Source organism: Solanum verrucosum, unplaced genomic scaffold (genome assembly GCF_900185275.1).
Source record: "Solanum verrucosum unplaced genomic scaffold, falcon-dt-bn FXZP01000127.1, whole genome shotgun sequence".
Taxonomy (NCBI): domain Eukaryota; kingdom Viridiplantae; phylum Streptophyta; class Magnoliopsida; order Solanales; family Solanaceae; genus Solanum; species Solanum verrucosum.
In genome coordinates this window covers 272,684-285,142 of record NW_026020321.1, presented here as the reverse complement: position 1 = coordinate 285,142, position 12,459 = coordinate 272,684, and the positions used below count along the sequence as shown (strand labels likewise).

The 12,459-nt window shown below is 29.1% G+C and overlaps 1 protein-coding gene across 1 annotated transcript; it reads left to right on the top strand.

Annotated features, from left to right (window-relative positions):
* The first annotated feature begins 3,688 nt into the window (after positions 1-3,688).
* Positions 3,689-12,021, top strand: LOC125835371 (2-isopropylmalate synthase A-like). Its single transcript, XM_049514497.1, is given in 13 exon segments — positions 3,689-3,734; positions 3,737-4,280; positions 7,387-7,600; positions 7,685-7,765; positions 8,509-8,601; positions 8,693-8,779; positions 9,454-9,554; positions 10,052-10,085; positions 10,166-10,240; positions 10,387-10,470; positions 10,581-10,715; positions 10,836-10,981; positions 11,554-12,021. Coding segments are annotated over 13 exon segments (1,770 nt in total). The 3' UTR covers positions 11,684-12,021.
* The last annotated feature ends 438 nt before the right edge of the window (positions 12,022-12,459 follow it).

Below are 12,459 nucleotides of genomic sequence, written 5' to 3'. Positions count from 1 at the left end.
TATTTTTCAGATTTTTTCCCCTTAATTCAGCAATACTAGAGTTCTTATTACACGTACAAACTGATTCAATCAAAGAGAAAGTGTGAATATGTGATGTAAGGTAGGGTAGATAACGATAAAGTAATAGATTTTTGATGGACTTGGTCTTAGGATTTTAATAGTTAGGTTAAAATTAAAGTGTTGGGCTTGAGAAAATGGCAAAGTTAAAGACTTAAGTTGGTTAAAATTTAGGGATAAGGGTCTGAAAAATATCCAACTTTGGTCGAATTTGTTGTTGCAATACTAAACTTTCATGAGGATCTATTACCTCCATAGACTATTTAATACCGTATTTTAAACATATATATTTGCCCACGTGGACATAAAAAAATAATGCAAAATTATAAATAGTGATGTGTGCACGTGGGCACATATATACCTTTAAAATACACTATTAAATAGTTCAGGAGGTAAAAAATACGGTATTAAATAGTCTAGGGACGTAATAGGTCCTCATGAAAGTTTAGTATCACAACAACAAATTCGACCAAAGTTGAGGTATTTTTCAGACCCTTATCCCTAAAATTTAACACAATATTTATATTTTATGTATGAATAATATATAAATAATTATAAAATTTATATATATATAATTTCTCAGTTCGATTTGGTTGTTTTTGCGATTTTTTTAGAAAAACCAAAACCAAAACCAAACCAAAGAGTATCGATTTTTAAAATTTAAACCAAACCACACCAAATGTCTTTTTTTTTATTCGGTTTTGGTTCGAATTGCGGTTCGATTTTATTTTTTAAACATAACCATGAACAACCCTACTAAGAATGACAATAAAAATGAATATTTATTTTGTAGTTTTACATTAGTTTAAACATTTAAATACACAATTTCATTTTAATTTTTGTTAATCTTTAATCATATAATTAATACTTATTAGACTTATTTTAGCATGATTTAGTACTTCTAAATTATGATCATTTTCATTATGACTTATTAATTTACAATATTTATTATTATTTTTTGTTTAATATTTTAGTGTCATCACTCTTCTCATATTTTGTGTTATTTTCTTAAGAAACACCTTAGATAGTTATATTTTAATAGGATTAAAGAAATATTTGGAGTACAAGTTAATTATATGTTTGTATGAATACTTTACTGAAAAACGCGAAGAAACCTGAAAATCCAAGATTGAAAAATCCAAGTATTATTGGTTCAATTTAATTTATAAATTTAAGAATTTGAATAAATTATTTAATTTAATATTTAAAAAATCCAAACCAATCTAATCATATGCCCTTACATTTAGTTTATTTAAACATGAAAATTCTAGTAGTTCATCGAATAGTACCATTAATATTATGGCAACTTTATTATATTAAGAAAAGTCGAAGGGATTCTTGTACCATTAATATTATGGTGACTTTATATTAAGGAAAGGCGACTTTAATTATGCCATTATGGTACATCCTATATTAGTAATGGCTTTGAATTAGTCAGTTATAAAGTTTTACATTCTACATAAAGCTTGATACAAGAATTTTAAATACAAAAATTGAAGCATAAATTTATATTTTATTAAAAAAACTCACATGTATATCTACTAATTGTTTATTCATATATAAATAAAATTTAATTTATATCCTAATTTTTAAAACTATTTATATCTCATATAATAATTATTTTCATCAATATAAAATTTGGTATTACTTCAAATCAATTCCTACTTTTACCATTTAAATTCACGAAATTCATTATTTTTTTATCAAATTTATTTATTAACCATGTTCAATGTTGATTTTTTTATTGAATTAATAAATGTTGTATTTTTTAGAATTGCTTTGTGATAGTTTACTATGCGATTTTATAAATCTTTGCTTATTTGGTTAAATTGTATAGAAAATGGGACAATTTTAATAGTTTTAGAACTTATGTAATTTTTATGTTTATGAGAAAACATACAAAATAAAAAGTCCAAATTGCATATTCAAATAAAACTTCAACTTCATATCATGATTTCATATTGCAAAACCAAACGGTCCTAAGAATCTATGTATCTACTTCTAGAACATGCCTACTTTTCTTTTTATTTAACATGCAAATCGATGTTGTTTATCGTTGAATGTACGACTGATATTGATCCAAAAAATAAATTAATAAATGTTTTAAGACTAAAGCAATTAGATAAAAATAATAAAGATAAAACCATTTTAGGTCAAAACAGAGAGTTACATATAATATAGTATTATATTATATTATGTTTGATGCACAATAATTAAGCTAGTGAATTACAATTATAAATTAAGGAATCAATTGTACACTAAAAATAATAATAATTTCAATTATATTAAACTAAAACTGCTCATTGCCACCACCCTTTACCAATTTTCACGTGAACCCAAAAATATTTCATACGCAATTTTTTTTATTAAAAGCTTATGTAATAACTAAAATAGTGAGCATAATTACAGTATAAAGTAAATTTCTCATACAAATGAAAGAATATATAGTCATAGGTGAAAAAATGCATAGTAACAACGTAACAATATTAATCATGCACCTTGTTACAAAAAGAAAATAACAGAGTCTTAACAATACTAATGACTAATCTTGTTGGGTTCAAGTGATTGACATCAAATTGATCATTACTTACAAAATCAAATTAAACTCTATTGAGAATGATATTAAAATGAATTTAAAGACTCGTACTGATAACGTGTTGTAAAACTAAAGTAATTAGATAAGAATATCAAAGAAAAGAACAATAGTAGATATAGAGAGACAAGAGAGGAGAGCTTTCTCATTCTTCCAATTATTCACGTATCTACAATAAGAATCCTTCTACCTCTATTTATAATATTACATAGATGCATACAAAAAGCTAATCACAAATATGACATTAATCATGAAGAAAATGAAAAAGGTTATAGAAACGTAAGATTACAAAAATAATGATGATAAAAGATGAAGGTAGAAGTAACGAAGATAATCAGTGAGAATAATTACTTTTTAGTGTAGTGAACATTCATACTGTAATATTTTATAGCAATAAAAAATATTTATATAATTAATTATACAAAACAGATAATCATCATATCATAATCACAAGAAAAGTAAGAACTAGTTACGTATTAAACTAATAAATCTTTAGAGAAATCTCAAAATTATCCCAAAAAGATAAACAATTAAGACCCATTTGAACTTAAATATATCTGGGAAATCTTTGGAAAAAACTTGAAAAAATAAATGTTTGGCTATATATTTTGTCTCTACTTATATTTATCAAATATTTTAAGTTTCTAAATAAAAAAGAAAATTGCTAAGCATTAATAAATAGAAATAGTGTGATAAAATCTCTATATCAATAATTATTTTTTTAATAAATGCATCAAGATAAATAATAACAATGTTTACAAAATCTCTTCGTGAAAATGATCTAAAATCTTTGGGATATGAGATAAATGTGTATGAGGTAAAGTTGGACATGATTCATGACTTGGTGTCCACATTATTCAAATATCCAAAAAAAATAATAAAAAATTCTTTTTTTATATCTCCCATTTGTTACTATCAAAACCCCACTATTCTTCTCCGTGTTTGACCATTTTCTGCACATTGCTACAATGTCTTCTTCTCTTTGTTCAAACTCTGTATTTTCTCAGAAAAGTAATGTCTCATCTTTTCAATCCAAAAATGTTCTTCTTCATCCAATTTCTAATAGCAATAACTTCAATTTTTCAATAAAAAAACACCACTACTCCACATTTATTCGATGTTCGATTTCGAATCGACGACCTGAATATATACCCAGTAAAATCTCCGACCCAAAATACGTCCGCATTTTCGATACTACTCTTCGTGACGGTGAGCAATCTCCAGGTGCTACAATGACTACAAAAGAGAAACTAGACGTAGCTCGTCAACTAGCGAAACTGGGTGTCGATATAATTGAAGCTGGATTTCCAGCTTCATCTGAAGCAGATTTCGAAGCAGTGAAATTAATTGCAGAGGAAATTGGTAATAATAGTTATGATGAAAATGGATATGTGCCTGTAATTTGTGGGTTATCTAGATGTAATAAAAGTGATATTGATAAAGCTTGGGGAGCTGTGAAAAATGCTAAAAAACCTAGGGTTCATACGTTTATTGCTACGAGTGAAATACATATGAAGTATAAATTGAAGATGAGTAGAGAACAAGTGGTGGAGAAAGCAACGAGTATGGTAGCTTATGCTAGAAGCCTTGGATGTGAAGATGTTGAATTTAGTCCAGAAGATGCAGGAAGGTATGTAATTTTTTTATTTTTTTGGGGATAAAATAATAATTTTAACATAAAATTTAAATTTATTTCGAAGAATTTCAGTAGCTCAATCAATTAGGTACATTCATTTTTATTTTATTGATGAAAGTTCAATTTTTTTCACGGTGGCAATTTAAAAAAGATATAGAATATTTGATTTTGAGTATTAATTATAGATTCCATCGCATGCGAGGTACCAAAGGGCCCAAGCATTTAATTCACTTTTTCTTTGTTTACTAATTGCTGGGTTTCTATAAGTTTCTGTCGGTTTGTGTGCATTTTTTTTTTTGTCACGTTGAGATTAAAATAGTATACTTCTCTTATGATTGAAAAATGTCTGGTAGGCGGATAATTGATACGGAAGATGAAATTAATATTTGGGTTGTTGTTTGGTATAGAGAAAATATTGTCTTTTTTAGGAAAAATGTGTGTTCTTTTTATATAATTTTTATAAATTTTTTTAATGTTATTATTTGATTCAGATATAAAATTTATGAAATAAGGGAGATTTTTGTTATTGTCCTTGTTAGAGTCACTTTAATGTTCTTGTTTAAGTTGATTTTTCTTCATAATAAAATATTAAATGGGACTCAATAAGGTAAAATGGGGAGGATATTGTTAATTAATTGTCAAATAAGAAAATAAGATTTTATTTAGAACGGATTAAAAAAGAAAGAGTGTCACATAAATTGAAACATAAAAAAAAATACTATTTTTATTGTGTTTATTATTATGTAAATTATATTATTCTAAAAATATTTATTTATAATCTAAATAAATACCATGAAAAGTTGCAAGAGTGAATTGAGATGAAAATAAGGTGTGTTTGAAAGTTGAAGAGCTCAAAATTTGTAATACGAAATGTCTCTTTTACTACTTAGTAGAACTTGGGCATAAACTCCCTTTTAAAATAATAATAGAATATATATATATATATATATATATCTCACAAATGGAAAAGTCACAATCAAGGAAGCAACATATATCATTTACGAATGACTTAAAAAGCTTTAAAATATTTAAAAGCTATATATAATTAATATTAATATTAATACTAAAAAGAGAGTTTAGGCCCAAGTATAATATATAATATTCAAGATTGGGACTTTTCCCAATCTTGAGTATGATATATTATACTTGTGGGACTTTTAAAATTCTATTTTATACCCAAGTATATAATATATAATATTCAAGATTGAGACTTTCTTGAATATTTTATATTATATTTATTATATAGTAGAACTTGGGCATAAACTCCTTTTAAAAATAATATAGAATATGTATGTATGTATATATATATATATATATATATATCTCACAAATGGAAAAGTCCCAATCAGGGAAGCAACATATATCATTTACGAATGACTTAAAAAAGTTTTAAAATATTTAAAAGTTATATAATAAAATAGGTTAACTCTCAAAATTCTATCAGACTCACATATATTGGGACAGAAAAAATAACACATATCATTTTAATATTACCAAAAAAGTATTATAAATAATAATAATTAACAACTTAAAATATCTGAAAGACATTTTAAAAGGGTTAATTTTGTAATTTTATCCATATCACATAAATTAGGACAAAGTGACCAATAATGTACATTATTTCAAAGTTACATAAAAATATTATAAATCACAATAATTAATAACTTCAAACATTTTTTTTTTTATTTTAAAAAAAGAAAATTTGGATGACTCTCCAAATTTCATTTGTGTCACATAAATTGAGACAACAAAAATAACATATATTGGGTCCATTTTAATTTATTTGCCTTATTTTTTTTATATTTAAAAATTGCGTAAAAATACTATAAATCATAATAATTGACAACATAAAATATGTTTTGAAAAAAAATACAAAAAATTCCATTGATTCTTGAAGTGAATCTATCGTAAAAATACTATAAATCATGATAATTGACAATATAAAATATTTCAAAATTTTTGTATGTGGATAGTCTTATTATGCTTTAAATAGCATTAAAGAAAGTACAAGTTTATGATAAAAAAACTTATTCCTTTATCCACGCAAACAATTGCTTCAAAAACTCGGTTATTAGCCCCAAAATACACCATTTATATTATTGGGCCCGTGCATAGCACGGGCAACATTATCTAGTTTTCCATATAAAGTAGTGTTGCCCATTTCAATAAAATCCTGGAAATAATTACTGTTTTATGTGCCTTTTTTTTTTTTTTTAACATGATTTCATTTTGTTTGAAAATTAGTGATCGACTACAACTTTAAATTAAAAAAAAGTACTCCAAACTTATTTTCCAAATCCATGTTCATGAATTGCAAATAAAGTAATCTATTCTTTTTTTGCAAAAAATATACCAAACATATTTTCATCTTTAAAATTTCAAATAAAATAACAAATATTTAAAATTTATGGCCACACGCCTACTTAATCTTTCGGTGGCTGAACTAGTTAGTATTCCATGAAATAATCTAGGTGCACATAATCTGATACAAACTTCATCATTCTTTGTTGACTCGAATCAACCATCTCAGAGTTGGAGGTGGAAAATGCTTACTATCTAAGCAATTCCTCTTATCAACTTTAAAGAACTGGTCGTTGGAATAAAACCTTCATAAATGTAGTATTAACTAGGCAATATTTGGTTGCCCTTCTGATAATTTGCATAAAATTTAGTATTAGTTATACAGTATTTGGTTGTCTTTTTTATTGCAGGCATAAATAATATCTTGATAAGTTATGCATAAATATTTTAGGTGAGAAATAAGAATGTGATTAATAATACATGAACTAAAATTACAAAATTGTAGTATTGTCCTTCACAATAGTAAAAAATCTTTTATTTTGTTTAAACAGTAAATAAATATTTTAAACTATACATGATATACTAATTTGAACTATATTTAACTAAACATTCAACTAAAAAAATAATTCCTTTATAACTTTTTCTTACATAAATAATTGTTGCATATTCCCCAACAACATACCCGTGAAATCCTACAATGGGGTCTGAGAATGATAAAGTGTACACGAATCTTGAGTGCGGGGTGCTTTTTGATGTAAAAGAAGACTGAGTGTATATTTTTTATTTACTCCACACTCAGGTCTGATCGAGAGTTCCTTTATGATATCCTTGGAGAAGTTATTAAAGCCGGTGCAACAACACTTAACATACCTGATACGGTTGGATACACTGTTCCAAGTGAATTTGGACAATTAATTGCTGACATAAAAGCCAATACTCGGGGGATTGAAAATGTGATAATTTCAACACATTGCCAGAATGATCTTGGGCTTTCTACTGCCAACACTTTAGCTGTAAGTGTGCTATTTCTTCCATGCCAAAATGGTTATGTACTAACTTAATTTGTATGAAGAGTATTGAAGCATGTTCAATTTCAGGGAGCTTGTGCAGGTGCAAGACAACTAGAAGTGACCATTAATGGCATTGGTGAAAGAGCTGGAAATGCTTCTCTGGAGGAGGTGAGTTAGAGAGTCTTATACGAAGAAAATTGAGGTTTTTATACTACCAGTAACAAAGGCTTTTCCCATCGCGAATTACTGAGAAATTTGTGTTATAAAATATGATTTCCCACTGAAACAACTTATTAGGAAAATGCATGGTGGAAAACAGATTCTCAATGAATCGTTATTGTCTTAACAAATTAAAAGTATGAGTAAGAAAGGAATAGAAATTGTGTATTGCTTAATTCTTATTCGTGAAGATGTGAACATATGGGAACAGGTATATTATCATTATATTCTTTGTTAGAATCGAATGAGAAAAAAATTGTATGAAGAAGAACAAAAACAAGTGCCAGCTAACTTTTGTGCTATATAATACTGTTAAAAGTTTGAACTTTCCTATACTATGGGATGACTGAAACATGAAAGATGGATACTTTTCTTCCTGTCCAGTAAATGCTTGTTTCACCTACCAATAGGTTTCATACTTTTGTTACAATATAGCTTATATAAGGGACCAACTACTTCTCTTTTTTTGTTTAATTCAAGACAAATCATTTGACAAGAACAACTGTGAAAATGCAACAAATAACAGATTATTTTACAGCGTTTGATGTTGATACCTGAAACTTGAAAATTGACACAGTACTGAATTGTATAGGAACTCTTTTGCCTCTTTGATGCTTTTTTTTCTGTTTGGTCATTTTCTCGTGCTTTCTTTCTTTCGTTTAATTTTTTACCTTTCCCTTGTACTGAAATAGGTCGTAATGGCCTTAAAATGTCGCGGAGAGCAAGTATTAGGTGGCCTCTATACGGGGATTAACACTCAACATATTGTCCCGTCGAGCAAAATGGTATTGTACCCCTAATTGCATCTTAATCTTCTAGACTTATACCAGCTAAATCTGTTTTCTTTGTGCTTTGTGATGACCTATACCTTTGCAGGTGGAGGAGTACACTGGGCTACAGGTGCAGCCACATAAGGCCATTGTTGGAGCTAATGCATTTGCTCATGAAAGTGGCATCCATCAGGTCTGTGTTATTTGTTCTAATTGTAGAATTGATGCACCTAGATTTAGTGTTGTAAACTATTTCTTTGTATTACCGTGCTAAACATAACATGTAGCTATTTAAGTTGAAACATCCATTTCGTTAGTCTACTGCAGGTATTGTGTTTTACTGCCTCTTTCTCAGACTGGACACTTGAGTCACTTGTTCTCTTTTAAAGCTTAAGTATATGTATATATTTCATCAAATTATGCGCATTATAACAGAAACCACAGGTGCTTGTAGATTAATATATCTTCCAACTCCCAACATAAAGGGCTTAATTTCAAAAGTTTGAATCTACCCAGTCTTTCGTCCCTGAAATTTTCCATTTCCTCTTTGGCCTTTTCACTTAATGGTGTGCATTTTCTGTAATTTTCTCTAGTTGAATTTATCAATTTATCTTCTACATATCTGTTAGAAGTTAGAGCTCAATTCAATTTTTTTTTTTTTGGCTGACTGTTCAGATTCATCTTTGATTTCAATTATTTCAGTTATCATTCTTTGATTATCTGCAGGTAGTTCCCTGTTGGCCCCTATGTTTTTCCTTTCCTAATGATTAGATTTACTAACTTTCAACTATCGTAAAGTTGTCAACTAAAAGAAGTGATGATAATCTAAGTCTCTTCTGTCTTTTTACTTCCCTTTATATGCTTTAGGATGGAATGTTAAAACACAAGGATACCTATGAGATTATATCTCCTGATGATATTGGGCTTAGTCGTTCTAATGAAGCGGGTATTGTCCTTGGGAAACTCAGGTATGCGTTGGTTTTCCAGTCAATATTTATTTTTGTGAAGTCATAAGGATCATTCAATTTGTTTGCAAGTCTATGTTTATTGTGCTTACTTTGGAAATAATATTTTTTACTACTGTGAGTATAGCTCCATGAACTCCACGCCATTAGATTTGATCTTACATTTACTATCACCTTTTAGTTGCTATCATGGAAGAATTTCTTTTAGTACTGGAGTACTGCTCCATGAACTCCATACCGTTACTATTTCAACAGTAAATAGTCCTCCATTTTTAATAAAATAATATATCAGCCTATAGTATTTCTCTCTTATGTTTGAGCTAAAAACTTGTTGAGATTTTCTTGCTATAATTTGGTTATTTCACTATTGTATCACACAATCATAACAAATTTTTTTACTATCCTCCCTCCTGTGCCTCCTTAATTTTTCATTTGCCACGTTGACATTGAACTACATCCTTCCTTTAGGAAAGCAATAACATGTTCAATTTTTTTTGCAGTGGTCGCCATGCATTGAAATCCAAAATGCTTGAGGTAAGTTGCATACCTTGTGAGTTGTACATATTTCTCATATCATAAAAAATAGGGATCAATCATTTTAATGTCTATTCCAGCTTGGATATGACATTGACGGAAAAGAACTAGAGGACCTCTTTTGGCGTTTTAAGTCCGTAGCTGAGAAGAAAAAGGTGAATTGAAGTTTTCATACTTCCGTTGTTAAGCGTTCAATAGCACTGGGAATTTGTACTTCTACTACCTGTGTGGAACAAATGTAGAGGTTGAAAGGAGAGGAGATACGTTGTCCATTTATTTGTCTTCCCTACTTCTCTTTCAGAAAATTACAGATGATGACTTAATAGCACTGATGTCAGATGAAGTTCTCCAGCCTAATGTTTATTGGAAGCTTGGAGATGTACAGGTAGATGAAATTCTTCCTCTGTCTCGTCTTTGCCGGTCTTTTTGTCAATTTCTTTTGGGTTGAAAATAATAGTTCAGCTGATTCAAAATGATTTAACGTTCAATCGACAGATTACGTGTGGAAGTCTTGGCCTCTCTACAGCAACTGTGAAGCTTATAAACACTGATGGTCAAGAGCATATTGCTTGTTCAGTTGGAACAGGACCTGTTGATGCAGCTTATAAGGCAGTGGACCTCATTGTGAAGGTTTGATACAACAGAAACTCTCATAAAACTGATGGTCAAAAATTGCAACTGTATTTATGAAACATTTATTCTTTATACTATTTGTGTACTGCATTTAATGTACTTTTCCTCGTTATGCAGGTGCCTATAGCGCTCCTTGAATATTCCATGAATGCAGTCACAGAAGGTATAGATGCCATAGCATCAACCAGAGTGTCAATCTGCAGTGAGGATGGGCATAATGTAACGAATGGTTCAACTGGACAGACTATTCACCGCACATTTAGGTACGAAATATTGTTTGCCTCTTTCAGTTTTACATGGAAAATTTCCAAAGAATGACACAGCATGGAAGTGTAATTGTAGCCAGTGCTACCAAGATGGGAACAGAAAAATATGCACACAAAATATGACAAGTAATGATTTCGATATCTAAATGCCAAACCCCTTTAATGTATCACAGGCACATAACACAGGCAAGGAACTTCAGTATCTAATATGTCAAGCAGTTATATAATGTAGATGCCCTTTGACAGAAAATTACACTGTATATACAAGGTTAAAATTAAGTATATTGTATGTAGATATAGTAGTTGTTGAATCCCCTTGTCTTCTTCGTGTGTTCACTTCTTCATATTTTATGAAAATCCTAGCTCCACCACTGTGTATCCAACAATACAAGTAGGAGGGACAAATGCTTAACAAAGTGATGACATGCTTCACTGTATATCAAAAAGAATGTCCTACAAATATGCTTGAGTCCAGCACATAGTTGATCATCATTTTCTTAGGCGATTCATAGGTTACCAGAATAAATGCATCAGTTTTCCTTTCTGACTTGTCTCATCTTTTCTTCCAGTGGAACTGGAGCAGATATGGATGTTGTTATCTCAAGTGTCCGAGCCTATATTGGTGCATTGAACAAAATGTTGAGTTTTGAAAAGCTGGTCTCAAGATACAGCAAACCTGAAGACAGTGTGGTGGTATAAATGGTCCTATGTTCTAGTTTCTCGTCATTTCTCTTGTCAATTGTATAGTAGTAGGGTGCCTTATCAACAAATTACGACTTGCCTGGAAGAAGTGACAACGATAAAAGGCAAATTTGAGTCGTCATGCATTTTCATTTTCTTCCATTCTTCTGCAGGTTGATGTACAGCTTGTAGTATTAGATGTGTCATGTGTGAAAAGTCATTTAGGCTTTGTGTTGTACCAATTAAACAGTCACTTAATGTGGTTTAGCTTTAAATTTGTTTGTGCTTAAACAAAGCTATGTTAGGAAGCTTCTCTTTGAAGTTAATTACAGAAACATCTGAGGTTTCTTTCTGAATGATTTTTAAAATTGCAAGTCTGTTTTATTGTTTATTTTATAGTATTAATCTGGTTCTTTGATTGATTTTTTATTTCCAAAGGAAATGTATTGAGGGGCATAGCTAGGTAGAGCCAAGACTGAGTGGATAATCATACTGTTTGTTGAAATAGTAAACTATTAATTCAAATTAAATGCTATAGCCATAGTTTCTTTTATTTGTAATTCGCAATAAACATTTCATGTTTTTTGCTATCCCATTTGTATATCAAAATATACAAATAGATTGAAATATACAAATGCAGGACCCATTTGTATATCGAAATATACAAATAGACCCAAATACATATTTTTTATGTATATGTATACCGAAATATACAGATTAAAGTTTATTATGGAGCGCAATTATACAAACTATAGCTATAACATACAAATATGATTTTTATGTTTGCTATATAT